This window comes from Nerophis ophidion, linkage group LG09 (genome assembly GCF_033978795.1).
Source record: "Nerophis ophidion isolate RoL-2023_Sa linkage group LG09, RoL_Noph_v1.0, whole genome shotgun sequence".
NCBI classification, from domain to species: Eukaryota; Metazoa; Chordata; class Actinopteri; order Syngnathiformes; family Syngnathidae; genus Nerophis; species Nerophis ophidion.
Genome location: NC_084619.1, coordinates 51,544,720 through 51,559,104, shown reverse-complemented (window position 1 = coordinate 51,559,104; position 14,385 = coordinate 51,544,720). Strand labels below are relative to the sequence as shown.

At 38.9% G+C, this 14,385-nt stretch overlaps 1 protein-coding gene across 2 annotated transcripts in view; it reads right to left on the bottom strand.

The window, feature by feature from the left end:
- Positions 1 to 458: 458 nt before the first annotated feature.
- Positions 459 to 14,385, bottom strand: part of ppm1ba (protein phosphatase, Mg2+/Mn2+ dependent, 1Ba) — a 31,114-nt gene continuing 17,187 nt past the window's right edge. Inside the window, exons 2-7 of one of the 2 annotated variants that reach the window (XM_061911206.1) lie at positions 10,675 to 11,564; positions 7,541 to 7,658; positions 6,749 to 6,863; positions 5,120 to 5,177; positions 1,664 to 1,680; positions 459 to 1,146 (exon numbers count right to left, since the gene is read on the bottom strand). In XM_061911206.1, the coding sequence (XP_061767190.1) occupies position 1,146; positions 1,664 to 1,680; positions 5,120 to 5,177; positions 6,749 to 6,863; positions 7,541 to 7,658; positions 10,675 to 11,553 (1,188 nt within the window). In that variant the 5' untranslated portion in view covers positions 11,554 to 11,564 and the 3' untranslated portion in view covers positions 459 to 1,145. The remainder of the gene's footprint in view (positions 1,147 to 1,663; positions 1,681 to 5,119; positions 5,178 to 6,748; positions 6,864 to 7,540; positions 7,659 to 10,674; positions 11,565 to 14,385) is intronic. The other variant, XM_061911205.1, reaches the window with a different exon arrangement.

Sequence of the window (14,385 nt, the reverse complement as noted above, 5' to 3'; positions counted from 1 at the left end):
TATTTCATGGTCAAATCTAATTTTAAGAAGTATGCACATCCAACAAAAAAAGTTGTTCCCAGTGTTTATGGTAATCATTTAAATTGCATTGATCAAATTTGCAATCATGTTGCTTGATAATAATTTTAAAATGGATTTTACAACAAATGTTATTGTGCATTTACAAGTTATATTTCCTGGGGACCAAATAGGCACCAATTAAATAGAATGGCACATGGCCACCATGTTTGCTTTTGTAACTGGGGCTAAAGTTTCACCATAATATCCTTTAACTTTCAGTACAATTTCCAATGTAGAACTCTGTGAAAAAAATCCAAGGCCCTGGTGGGATCACGTACTTGTGTCAAAATGTCATAGTACTCCAGATAAGTTTGTGCCTCACAAAACAAGTGTAAAGCGTTCACAAATATTGTATGAGCTTAAGCTTTGAAATTTAAATGAAGCAAACATTTCAAGAGTTGAAATTCATGTTTTGGCATTATTTATTGATTTAACAAATCACAAAAGAGAAGTGGCATCACAAGCAGGATTGTGTGTAGAGTCTTTGGAACGTTACCGTGTCGAAACAATAAGGAATACAGTTAAGAGTGATACTGTGTTAGGCCACGCGGCTGTCACTTACTTGAAATATGACCGGGGAATAGTAAATGATATCAAGTGTGGAGTCGAGGAGGAAGCACGTGCAAAAAAAGATCTGACATCACTTTGGACGTGGAGCCGGACCTAATGCGGTCATGCTCCAGTGAGCGCCCCCTTGTGTTAGGGTATCAGAAGGTTTTGGGTCTTTGGACTTAGTGGCTTTTAAAAGTTCTTTAAGTGGTTTTCAAAGTTCACTCTTTAATCCCCTTTTAGTAGCCGCCCAGGAAAAACTGCTTTGGGAATCGTTTGACAGGTGTGTAGTTCTTTAAGAGATCTCAGCAAGTGGGGAAGCCTAAAAGTATCCGGAGCAGTCCCAAAAAATTTTTTCAAAAATAAACGTATTCTTGCTCCCATGTTTTGCACAACAGGACTTCTCCTTGTGGTCTTTCAGTGTGAGGAATTGTAAAGAAAACATTTGTGATCCTGGCTTTTTCTGTTTTAAATCCATCCGGCCAATCGGGAAGTCGTTCCGACCGTCTACCAGTGGCACTCCAAGTCAGCGCCGCTCTGCCGGGTGAACGCCGCCGAGCGAGAAAGGGCGAGCAGGAGAAAAAAAAAAACACAATAGAGAGAAGATTAAAAGGAAAAGAGAGAGCACAGTCAAGAGGTTGTACTCCCCTATTTCAACTTGAACACAAATGAGAAGTTAAAGCAAGAGTAAGCCAGCCGGTAGAGTCTCTCAGGCCTGCAGGGGAAAGGTCCAAGAAGGTTCTCGGTCTTGTTGAAGGAAAGTGACACAGAGACAAAAAAAGGTAGTTGCTGTTTTGGAAAGGCCTGCAATACGAGGGCGGTGCATGCGTGTGCGGACAGTGCATGCGTGTTTTGTGACATCAAAAGGGACCTGGAAGAACGCGGACAGTGAACATTGTCGGCATACAAGAAGACGCAGGCGTGGACACGGATGGGGACAGAGAAGGTGGTCCCCTCCACATGCCTGCAAGACTGTTGTTAATTGGGAGGATACACGTGTGGAGGGGCGGGAGGGGGAGATGGGCAAAAAACACTTATATATGTCATCACTTACCAAATGAAACAGGAGGGCTGCGTTAAGCAGAGGGTGAACACACAGTTAGACAATCTCTACGTGTGCACGTAATGCCCTAATGTGCTCATTTGCAGCCGTCTGAGGACACATCATTAGGTCATTCCCAATAAGAAATAACCCAACGACATTAGTACAAGGCTGTCCTTGCGTTATGACATTACGTTCAGTAAACGATTAGCATTGTACAAAAAAAATTACAATTAGTTACGAGCGCACGATGGAGAAACACTTTGTTGCACATCGCTCGTCTCCTAAGGGTGAGACAGACCTTTCTGATGGCAGTACTTCAGAGAAATGGAAAGTAAAGGTGGACAATATTAATTTCAGTTAAATGGGACCGATAATGAATTTAGGGTCTGATTTCCACCATATGTTTCCTGCTGTTTATAGCTTTGAACAATAAGTAGAAGTACCGTTCCATCCCTAGCGTTTCTACTCATATGGATTCTTCATTCGTCACGCCAGGCAATGTTTGTAAAGTTTATAACAAAAAAATCTTACTTACTAAACCATACCATGTGGGATGATGAGTGTTTTCATGCATATTTGTACATGCTATCATAATGTAATAAAGCTAGCGCATTTGGAATTAGCTACTATGTTAACATTAGCTAATATGTTAACACGTTTACGAGTGTTTGTATTTACTTTATTGTTTCACAAAATCCCAAGTGAATTCATGAGAATGTCACCGTAGAGGTATTGAGTCGGTTTAGCTGATTGGAGAGTTACAGTAGCTTCCACAGCTGGTGGATCCATGACGATGACTTCTGTTTTGTTTAATTCACCGTTTTACTGCCAGGTTACAGGCACCGTTTGAAACAATTAAGTTAAGTAAATAAACATTTTTAAAATGTTTGTGTAAATAATTCATTTCACGACATACATATCTGTGGTTTGTATATGGAAACATATTTTTTCTTTTAAAATATAGAACGCTTATATACCGATGCGCTCTATGATCCGGAAAATACGGTAGGTAAATGTCTGCTTGTCACCTTTTCTTATCAGAATCAGAATTACTTTATTAATCCCCGAGTGGAAATTAAAATTATGATTTCAAAGTAAGTTATCCATCAATCTGAACATCAAAAAAATCTAATATTCAAATGTATCTGAAATCGTGTAATAACATAAGATGATTGTACATTAGTGCGGTCAAATCATATATATATTTTTAATCAGATGCATCACACTTGAATTTCAATTAATAACAGGTAATTATCCAAATGCAAAAAAATGCAATTATTATTTACTTTTGTTTTAAATAAACGGCCCTCTGAAGGAAGCCATTACTGCAATGTGGCCCTTAGTTCAAACAAGTTTGACACCCCTGATGTATATATATACGCCTAAAGAATGTAATATCTTGCAGACGGACTCAAAAACTGTTTTTAAAAGTGATTGTAGAATAAAATCTATGCAAATATTACCCAAAGCATATCCAATACAAATTATCTAGACCACAAAATGTTTTAAATGTAGAGTAAAATTATTATCGTTCACTTTTAATTTTTGTATTCAATGTTTTTCTGACTGTATTTCCTATGTTCTTCCTGTGTCCTGTGTACAGTGTGAGTGACATCGGTGTTAATTTCCAAATTAGTTAAGACTTGCACCATAACTTAACCTGCATCACCATCGTAGGAGCCAAACTCAGACCTTCCATATTTCTCAAGCACAAATAATGTATCTTTTTTCATGCATCTATGCCAGTGACATGTATTAACAGGCAGTGCAAGAAGTCCTCCACTAGATAGCAGAAGGTATATAATCAACCTGTGTGTCAATTGTCCACAGGTGTCAATGGTTGTTTGATGTGCCTCACCTATCGCCCTAAAGTCAGCCGTCTACAGCTGAACATAATGAGGACAGGTTTAGAAAATGGATGGATGGATATTAGGCCTGGGCCGATAAAACTATACAAATATACGTCATAATTGACACATAATAGCAATGAAAAAAAGGGTTGGATAAAACTTATATATTTATATTTTTTGGTCGGGACTAAACGGAAGTTACCGGAAGGTTGGTTGCATAAACAAAGGCACTCGCGCTCTGGTAACAAGCAAAGCAGGAAGTGATCACTGATCAGTGAGTGACACGCTAACAGCCAATCAGGTAACAGTAGCAACTATCAAGTTTTGTTGTGCCACCTTGCTGTCAGCCTGTTGATTCTCTGGATGAAGTGAGAAGAGAAAGTAAAAATGAGTGCTGCAGAGTACAAAGAAATTGTGGATAATACAATAAGTCTCCTCGACAATATGGCAGTATTTTTTTATTTAAAAAAAAAACAAAAACGGACCGTAAGTCCTTTGTCGCCCTTGCCTCTTTTTTTTTTGTTTCAACCCTTGCCCCTTCCCCATTTGGGTATACGAAAACAACAGGTAAGAACTAAAGTGCAGGACTGTATAAATAAAAAATACGAAATATAACAAATGTGCGACTTTAAAATAGTAATTTGTCCAATAATATTTAAACAGAATTTACGGTCTAAGTTACTTTCCTTACTTAAATAAGAATAATAGACAAAAAACAACTGTTACACAGCTGTAAATTCCTGGCACTAAATCCAGCAAAAAAGTACTCTTGAGTTTCTCTATGCTTACATTTTCACACGTTGCACCATTTGTATTGACTTTATTAGGCATTTTGTGCATATTCGTTATTTTTGCACCTTAAAGTTAAATAGCTACTCTTAAGTGTTCAATGTGTTTTTTTAGAATTGTGTTAACATTGATTGTTTCCAATGGTTGTGTTGACATTTTGGGATTATAATCAAATGAAGGTTACATTTTTAATAATGTTTACATTTAATATATTTTTCGTTGGTCCTTATTTTTAGGTGATAAAAAAATATAAATATTATCGATATCAACCGATATGAAACTCTTACATTTTTCAGCCATATCGCCCAGCCCTAATGGATGTAATTAATGATGGATGCCTGACTGTGACATACTGTAGAACGAACACTATCTGCCCACACTACAAAATCTGATAAATAAAGCACATTGTAAAAGATGATTGATTATGCAGAGGGTAATATTCCTAAACCTTAACAGGAAGGGTTAATGCGGACAGTGAAGATCTACAACATGCCTTCTCAGTTGACTATTCCTGTGGGTAGGCGTAAAAAATTGGTAGAAAATGGAAGGAAACTAGTCCTTATATGCTTTGGGAACACAGTCTGCAATAATCGTTGAACATAGTGACTTAATGCCAAACTTGCAAAAAGACACTTTATACACCAATACAACATTAACAATGTGGATGCGCATGCACACACGCGCACACACAAGCATACTCACACAAATACATACACACATATATATATGAACCACCTTTCCAAGTAAAACAGCAAAGCTAGGGATGTCGTCTAAACGCGGGATGCAGACTTGACAAAATCTTTGTTAGCAACGACTGAGTACTGACCCCTTCTTCTTCTCTGCATGGATTTAAACGGTGGTACACTGCTTCAATGACACTGCGTCTGCAAGACCAAGAGCAGAATTAAACAAAAATTTTAAAAAAGCACGAGAGGATGGGTGTGTGACAAAAAAAAATGTAAAACATCACCATAATCAATAGAGGTGCTAAAAAAAATATATTCACATCCAAATCACGAGTTCCATTTTTATTACAATTCCAAATCAACTCATCATTTTCAAGATCGATATTAAAAAAAATATACGTGTGTCTATATATATATATATATATATATTATATATTTTAGTTTGTGAAATACATTTTTGAATTCAGACATTTTAACAACCATCATTAATATTATTATTCATAGTTACTTTTATAAGGACCCAAGCATCAAAGAGTTACGGAGGCCCTTTTGAAATTGCTTCGTTTATTATTCTTCTGTATGTTTTGAGGCATTTTGAGGCCCTCAACGTGCACAAAAACTCACCAAAATTTGAAGACTGTCAGATCGGGCTCTCAAAAGAAAATAATGATTGGCTTTTTAAAGCCCCTTTGATAGTTGTTAAAAAAAAAATAGCCCATGCCACCAGATTCAGGTATTGTCACAAAAATTAATGGAGCGGTCTATCGTGACAGGAAAAGTCTCAAGAACCCATATTTGAAAACAAACAAGTCGGCCGTCTGGGTTTCCATTAGGGGATCCATGCATACCCATTAGTGGTGGGCGGAGCGTAGCGGCAAAAACTGCTCCTCACCATCAACCATCAAAAGGTAATGACTTCACTTTAGATGATCAGATCTCCTTCCAGACTGATATCAAGCTCTAAGATCGGGGTCTGATCGTCACTAAGCGGCGATATTTCGACCAATATCGCCGCTTTGTGGTAGAAAATCATAACGTTCATAACTTCCATCCACATTCGCTGATCCTGCTGAAATCTTTGATGATGGGTCAGGGCATTGGGAAGGTTGTGACTGCATGTCTGCCGTGGCACCAGAGTTGCCCATTTGTAATGGAAAATGTTACTTCTCATATGCTTCGATCTTCCTAAAATTTTGATGGCGAGTCGTGCAGCATTGAGAAGGACGTGACTCAATGCGCCATGCATACTTGCGTCAACCCTAAATACCATGGCGGTGCGAGAGCCCGTTCAATGCTGCTTTGTATTTGTATTTGTAGGTCTTCTCAATTACTTTGTAAATATAAGTCCTAAATATTGTAGGACAAGGATTAGGATGTGATTGGGTTTGCTTACCTTTTCTGTTATTAGATTGAATAACATTCTGATTTTTGTAAAATACAATTTTAAAAATACTTTTTGAAGAATACGTTTTTAGGCGCAAGTCGCATTTCAGCACCTAAGAGGAGCTTTTGTAACCTGTTTTGAAAAGGTTTTATTGAAATTGATACACAAAATAATATTACGATAATCGCGTTGAATCGAAAATCGATACCGAATCAAATCGTCATCACAACAATCGGAATCTAATCTAATCGCGCAGGGCCCAAATGGTCCCACCTTTAATAAGCAAGGCAATATAGTATAGTATATTTCTATCATTTACATGCTACAAAACCCACAATGTGTAACAATGCATGTTTCCTACAACCTCCAGTGGAGGAGCCCTTACTTGCTGGCGAGGCCTCCCCCTGGTGGCAGAGAGGGCATGTTGCAGTCTGCGGTCAGGTTCCTCATCACAGTGACCAGGTCGGGGACGCCCTCGTCGGCCGGCCTGGACAGCATCTCTGAAAAACAACGACACACTTATAGGAGGCGAGTGTGCGGCTGAACTTGACGGGAGACAAATGAGGAGAGGGGAAGCAAGGACGAGAGGAATGTTAGGGAAAAAGATGGATGCAGTTGATGGTGGCAAGTGGCCAGTAAAATGTTCCGCCAAAAACATTCCAGTCCCCTTCTCTGTTGTTTTAACTCCATGTTAGAAGCCAAACGTTTACTTTAACAAGCAATGCTAAATGATTTCATGATAATAAATCAGTATATATTAGTATCATTTAACCATACTGGCAAACAGCTGGCGAGCCCTTCTTGCCAGAACAGAGTTTATAACCAAACTGACAAAAACAAAAACTTTACAGCTCTCGAGAGGGACTCGTGCATCATGAGAGAACAAAATGGGATGAAATGATGGAAGAGGAAGAGAAGGAGACCAATGGTAGAGAAAAGAAGACGCTTTATGTGCGAGAGGACGAGAAAACGAAGAACAAAGTGAGTAGAGCAGCAAGAGGGAAGATGGGTGTTGGCTGAAATGGAAAAGGAGGTAATGTGCTGTCATTCTGGCAGTTGGGTCGAACAAGGCCAGAAGAGGTTAGACAAAAAATTATTTTAAACATCACTATTACATTTGATAGATTTGCCTTCAAAGGTCTTGTATGTTAAAAGAGCCAATGCCATCCATCCTCACCTTCCACTCGGGACTCCAGGTACTGGTTGAGCTCGGCATCCCTCCTCACGGCTTCCTCTGACACTTTAGGAGTGTTGGGCAAACACACCAATACAACGCTCATGTTATCTCGACTCCCCTAAGAAAGAAAGAGAGAAGAGAGGAATCCCAATAAGAGCAGGATAGGGGTGTCAAGTGTGTAGACTTGGGAAACACAATGGCTCAAGGGTTGATGACACCCACCCCGAACTGTGAATGTTAATAATAATATTATTGATTTATGGGTTTAATTCCATTAGACACCAGGGGTGTGGAAACATTTCCCCCAGAGAAAAATTAAAGGATTCCAGGGTCCACTTTGATATATTTTGTTCATTAATGATGCTAAACACAATCTAAAGCAAGTGAAGATATGCTCCACGATTATTTGCAAACAGATGAGTTTGTTACGCAAGATCAGAGCCTGATGTTTGGCGGTTTTACTACATCTTCTATTTGACAGTTAATAGGGTTACAACAGGTGATAAAAGTGTTTAATTTCCACCAATACCCTTTTGGTCTCTAGAATTTTCTATCTATCGATGTAAAATTGTTTTTGTTTATTTCGTTGTCCACTGACAGGGAACAAAATTATTAACTAAGAAAGTAAAATAAACAATGATCGGTCGTACGATAATCAAGATAGTGTAAAAAAAACAGGGGCAAAATGTTGGTGAAAATTTTAGCCGAAAAATTATTCATATGAAAAGTGGGGCATACAAAAAGGAAGGAAGTACTGTCCATCCAATATAAGAATTAATAGTTAAATGTTCTTTTTAATAATAAAAGGAGCGGTGGGCAAAAAATTACCGATCTAGAAGAGAGTTTCCCAACCTTTATTGAGCCAAGGCACATATTTCACATTAGAAAACTGTTACAGCACACCAGCAAGCATGTAATGATTTATATCCTGTTGTACAAATGACAACAGGTGGATCTACTGTAAGTTAACTATGTAACTTCTACCATCTGGCGGAAGAAATGTCAAGAGTGTTGTCAGCGACTATGCGGTGCTGACAGAGATGAATGAAAAAATATGTATTATTGTTGGAATAAATAAATTGTTCTGAGTAAAATCTAAAAAATTATTTTGGCACAACACTAATGTTCAATAGCAGTTATTTTCGAATAGTGGTGGGTGCATAGTGCGATGCCAGGGAGGGTAGGGTGCGTGTGACCCTGGGAACATGCTTTATCAAGATCATGCTGCAAACCCACTTCGAAAAGCAGTGTAATCCTGACGTACTCATTAGGATTAAAAAAAAAAAAAAAAGAAAAACATTAGAACAAATTGTTTTATTCATTTTGCGTTTTGCAGGTTTGTTTTATTTTTTGTTCACCTGAGTTAATATTGCTGATAAATTTGAATGTATTATTTATTGAATGGATTTAATTTTATTATTCAGTAGGGCTTGCATCAAACGATTGTTTCCTGAATCGATTAATCTATCGATTAGATATTTTTTTGCTTAAATTGTATTTTTATTTTTCAAAATAAATTCCCCAAACGTACGCCTACAATTTTATTGGATGTAGAAACTTTAAATGCATGTGGTTTGGTGCACAGATACAAAAGAATAGGAGATCAGCTAATACCATCTCGTGTATTAACTGTAAATTGTATTATGTATTTATGGTGAGAGATATTATCTATATGATCTAAAAAAGGAATCATAAAAGTGCCTTAATTTTTTTTTAAGTAAACTAGTAGTGGGACTGAGACCAATACATTTTACTTCAAAAAATGTAATTTAACTAAATTATTTTGTTTTTAATTTTTCTTCACAATTATAATCCGCAAAAAACACATGAAGTCATTATAACAATACTATCTAAATATTTAAACTATTTTAATATTTTTTTTAGTCAAAGTCCTCCTGTGTCTGGGGACTTATTCACAGATTTTTAATTTTTTAAACATTAACAAAAACATTTTATGAATAAACTATGCCGGTGTGGTCAATTATATTACTCATTACTGGAAGTCTGGGACGCCGCATACAGCAACAGAACACACGCACGTGCATATCTTACTGTAAAATTATCCTCTGTCTAGACTAATTATATAATCTACCTATTAATTTCTTAGTAATATCTGCAAATGTTCTGCTTTGAAGTGGTTCAATAGATGTCTGTTAAAGTGAGCTAAGCACTTATAGTTTTGTTATTTCATGCTTGTGTATCCATGTGTCGCATGTTCAGCCGCTTTCTCCAGTTCTACAGTGATAATAAAACTTGTAGGAGTAGTGGTTTATTTGCCACTATTGTGGAGATACTAATGGAGAACAGCCGCTCTGCATTGAGTATGGACATACACAAACAGCTGTATTGTAGCCTCGTCGGTCAACAAACGGACCAAGATGGAAGGTATGAGCCATAAATTGTTTTGTATTTTTGTGTGGTCAGTATTCAAAGGCATTAATTGGCATCTGGCGATCACAAACCTTTCCAGAGAAATTGGCCAATAATGATTGGTGGCGGATCAATTAAAAGACAGTGGCATCTATTTCGTTGTGCGTGACCATCCTATCTCGACGCATCAACGTAAGATACATGACGTCGACTAAGTCGATGAATCATTGTAGTCTTATTTTTCAGTAAGTCGGTCAAAAATGTTTTTAGCTTAAATTTCAATAAAACGTTTTTATTTTTTATTTTATGAAAATTTACACACTTTAAGTATGTTTTGTTACACCCTAAAACAATGTTAATATAAAGTTTTTCTTTGGAGTAAGTTGATCTGTATTTTTTTCTTTTTTCTTTCATTTTAAGGATAAGACATCACACAGAGGTGTATTTATGATAATTTTATAGACAAATTATATTATTTATAGTCGCGGGCAAGGGAGGTGAAATGTTTTCTTCTCCTTGGGGAGGCCGTACAGAAAATAATTGTGAAGCACTGATCTCAAGTAGGACAAATTTGAGCTCTGCTGTTAGGGACCATCCCTGCTGTAAACAAACTACTAAATCTCTTTATTCTTGCAATCTAAAAAGGAGAACCTTTAAAATGTTTTCTTTCTGTCTTACTAAAGTGAGTATAATGTCAAACAAGTGTAAATTTGTGAAGGAGTAATGTGAAATGGCACCAATAGTAATGCGACATTTGTACACACCTTGTGCAGGCAGGTGTCCAATACTTCATTGCAGACTCTCTCCAGATCATCAGACACCTCAAGCCTCGATTTCACAAAATCGCAGAGCTCCTCGTTGGACATGACGTCCCAGATCCCGTCGCACGCCAGGATCACAAACTGGTCTTGCTCAGGGCTCCGGAACATCTCATAAACCTCCGGCTCGGGGCTCACCAGCTGCTCGGTAGGTCCTTTGCCAACGACACACTTGTAATCGTAGTCCCCCAAGGCCCTGGACACAGCCAGCGACCCGTTCACCCGCTGGATCATTACGGATCCGCCGGCGTTCTGGATGCGCTCTCTCTCGCGCGGGTTGCAAGGCTTGTGGTCGTGCGTGGAGAAGCACACTTGGGAGTCTCGGTACAGGACAGCCCGAGAATCGCCACAGTTCATGAAAAAGAAATGCTCGGGCGACAGGAGGACGCCCACGGCCGTGGAGCCACTTCGGTCCATGCCGTTTCGCAGGTCGGAGAAGCTGCGCATGTGCTCGTCTATCCTCAGGAAGCCTGTCCTGATCTCCGCTTTGACAGCCTCTACTGTGGGGGCAACAAGGGCGTCATTGGGGGTGCTCTCTGAACCAGCCAGCGAGCTTTGCTGCCCTTGGACCCCTAAACCACTGATTATGTGTTCCAAAAGGTGCTTTGAGCAGTAATTGGCAACTTTGGAGCCCGCGTGGCCGTCGTAGACCGCAAAAAATGACCAGTCGGCCATGCCAGGAGTGGGTAATCCCAATGCGGCGGTATGAGCATCCTCCATCTCTACTCGCCAGCCCTGCATGGAGCTCAGCCCGTAGCAAATTCCATTTCCTTCCCCGTGGGAGTTGTGCTTCTCCGTCTTGGGCTTGTCCAGGAAGGCACCCATGGCTCAGTTGTCTGCGGGAGAGGAAAAAAGATGGACACAGGAAAAACACACTGAATTTCAAGTGGAAGTCAGTCTTAATGTTTACCAACTCTTGACAGGCACAGGAACTACACACCAGAACGGCTAGGTCAACCAAAAATGTGAATAAAATATATGTTAAGAATTATGTGAAGTCTTATTGTGCTTCCAAGTTTGTGTTGCGCAGTACCTACATCTTTAACAACTGATGGCATGATGAACATTACTTCCAACGTGCAGAACCTGCATCTAATTCAGGCCTGTCTGGTTAGTTAATGCAGAAAAAACGAGAGTAAAAAGTGCAAATGCAGGGCAGTACAAGATTCTAAGTCAGTGGTTCTTAACCTGGGTTCGATCGAACCCTAGGGGTTCGGTGAGTCGGCCTCAAGGGTTCGGCGGAGGTCAAAACACACCCGACTCATCGTGTCAATAAAAACTTCTCCCTACCGGCGTATTACGGATACGGCAACAGCAGAAATAACTAGTCATCATTAAGTACTTATTCATGCCTTATTTAGCATTGCCTCATTATAACCCTAACCCTCTAACCCTAACCAAATAACTCTGAATTAAGTCTTTGTTACTTAGAATATGTTCCCCTAGTGTCCAAAAAACTCTAAATTAAGTCTTTGTTACTTAGAATATGTTTCTCCATACTAAAGTGTTACCAAAAACACATTACGTTGTCTTAATTTTGAAAAAAATATATATATTTTTCACTAAGAAGGGTTCGATGAATGCGGATATGAAACTAATGGGGTTCGGTACCTCCAACAAGGTTAAGAACCACTGGTCTAAATGTAGAAAGAAATGACATCTGAGGCGCGCCGTATTGGCTTTGGAACGTATGCTATGTATGCATATTGCCAAATGTTATAATCAGTAGACAAATGATCAGTGACTAATGGACAAAAGTCCAACGCTAAATCCTGAAGTTTAGCTTAATGGCGGGCATATTCTTCTAACAATCTTGTTCATATTTTACAAACCGGTACTCATTTAGGTTTCCTAAGTGTATGTACCAAAGTCTGTGATGATTAGGTTAAATAAACCTCGAGTCTGGGTGGGTGTTTTGTAAAGTGCAATTAAAAACTCAGGAGTAGAAGAGTTACTTTTTTCACATGACTGAAATTGATGCATATTGTTGGCCGTCAAAGGTCTAATGTAGGGGTGCCCCAACATTTGGCAGCCAAGGGAGAATGTGCCATTCGTTGGCAGGCCAAACAGGTTTTTTATAATACAACAGCATAACATTTAGCCTCATAAGATCCCTCCATACCATAATATACAAAACCCAAAACCAGTGAAGTTGGCACGTTGTGTAAATGGTAAATAAAAACAGAATACAATGATTTGCAAATCCTTTTCAACCTATATTTAATTGAATAGACAAAGACAAGATACTTTAAGTTTGAACTGAGAAACTTTGTTATTTTTTGGAACTACTTCATTGGAATTTGATGTCTGCAACATGTTTTAAAAAAGCTGGCACAACTGGCAAAAAAGACTGAAAAAGTTGAGGAATGCTCATCAAACACCCATTTTGGAAAATCCCACAGGTGAACAGGCTCATTGAGAATAGGTGGGTGCCATGGGTATAAAAGCAGCTTCAATGAAATGCTCAATCATTCACAAACAATGATGGGGCGAGGGTCACCACTTTGTGAACAAATGGGTGAGCAAATTGTCAAACAGTTTAAGAAAAACATTTCTCAACAAGCTATTGCAAGATATTTAGGGATTTCACCAATATATCACTAATTTCATCAAAAGGTTCAGAGCATCTGGAGAAATCACTGCACGTAAGCGGCAAGTCCGTGACCTTTGATCCTTCAGGCGGTAATGCATCAAAAACCGACACCAGTGTGTAAAGGATATTACCACATGGGCTCAGGAACACGTCAGAAAACCACTGTCAGTAACTACAGTTAGTCGCTACATCTGTAAGTGCAAGTTAAAAGTCTACTTTGCAAAGCAAAAGCTATTTATCAACAACACTCAGAAACGCCGCTGGCTTCACTGGGACACAGCTTATCTAAGATGTACTGATGCAAAGTGGAAAAGTGTTCTGAAGAGTCCACATTTGAAATTGTTTTTGGAAAATGTGTACGTCGTGTCCTCCGGACCAAAGAGGAAAACAACCATTCGGACTGTTCTAGGCGCAATGTGTAAAAAGCCAGCATCTGTAATGGTTAGGTATGATGTTCGTTAAGAAATTATCGATGTCGATGCCATTATCGAATCCTCCCATCGAACCAATTCCTTATTGAATATCTTATCAAATCCAGATAGGCTGTTGTGTGTGCACTGAGTTCCAAAGGCCGTAAATGTTATGTGACTGGGTCACTGTTTATATGGAAGAAAAGCAGACATGACTGAAGACAGCATGCGGACATTATAGGGTGAAGGTTTCAGGTAAGAGAGGACGCTAAAGGCATGCCCTCAGTCAGCATGTGTGCATTGTAAATTAAAAATAATTGCCGACAAACACATCACCAACATGGAACAGGTGCAGCTCATTTTCGACATTCCGGTGAAGCACACAGTGGAGAAGAAGGGGACCAGCCCGCTAATGAATCGATACACACAATGGGGCAAGAGAAGTCGATTTTTACTGTTGTGCTAGCTTGCTATGCTAATGGCCAACGAGACTGACTTTGAAAATGAGGAAAGGGAATCTGGCATGTTTGATGGAGAACTTGCCCAGCTGTTCATTTCGGACACAGAAGATGAGGACTTTGATGGATTTGCGGATGAGGATTGATCAAAAAAAATGTGAAAACATTGACAAATACTTCAATAAAGTACAACCGA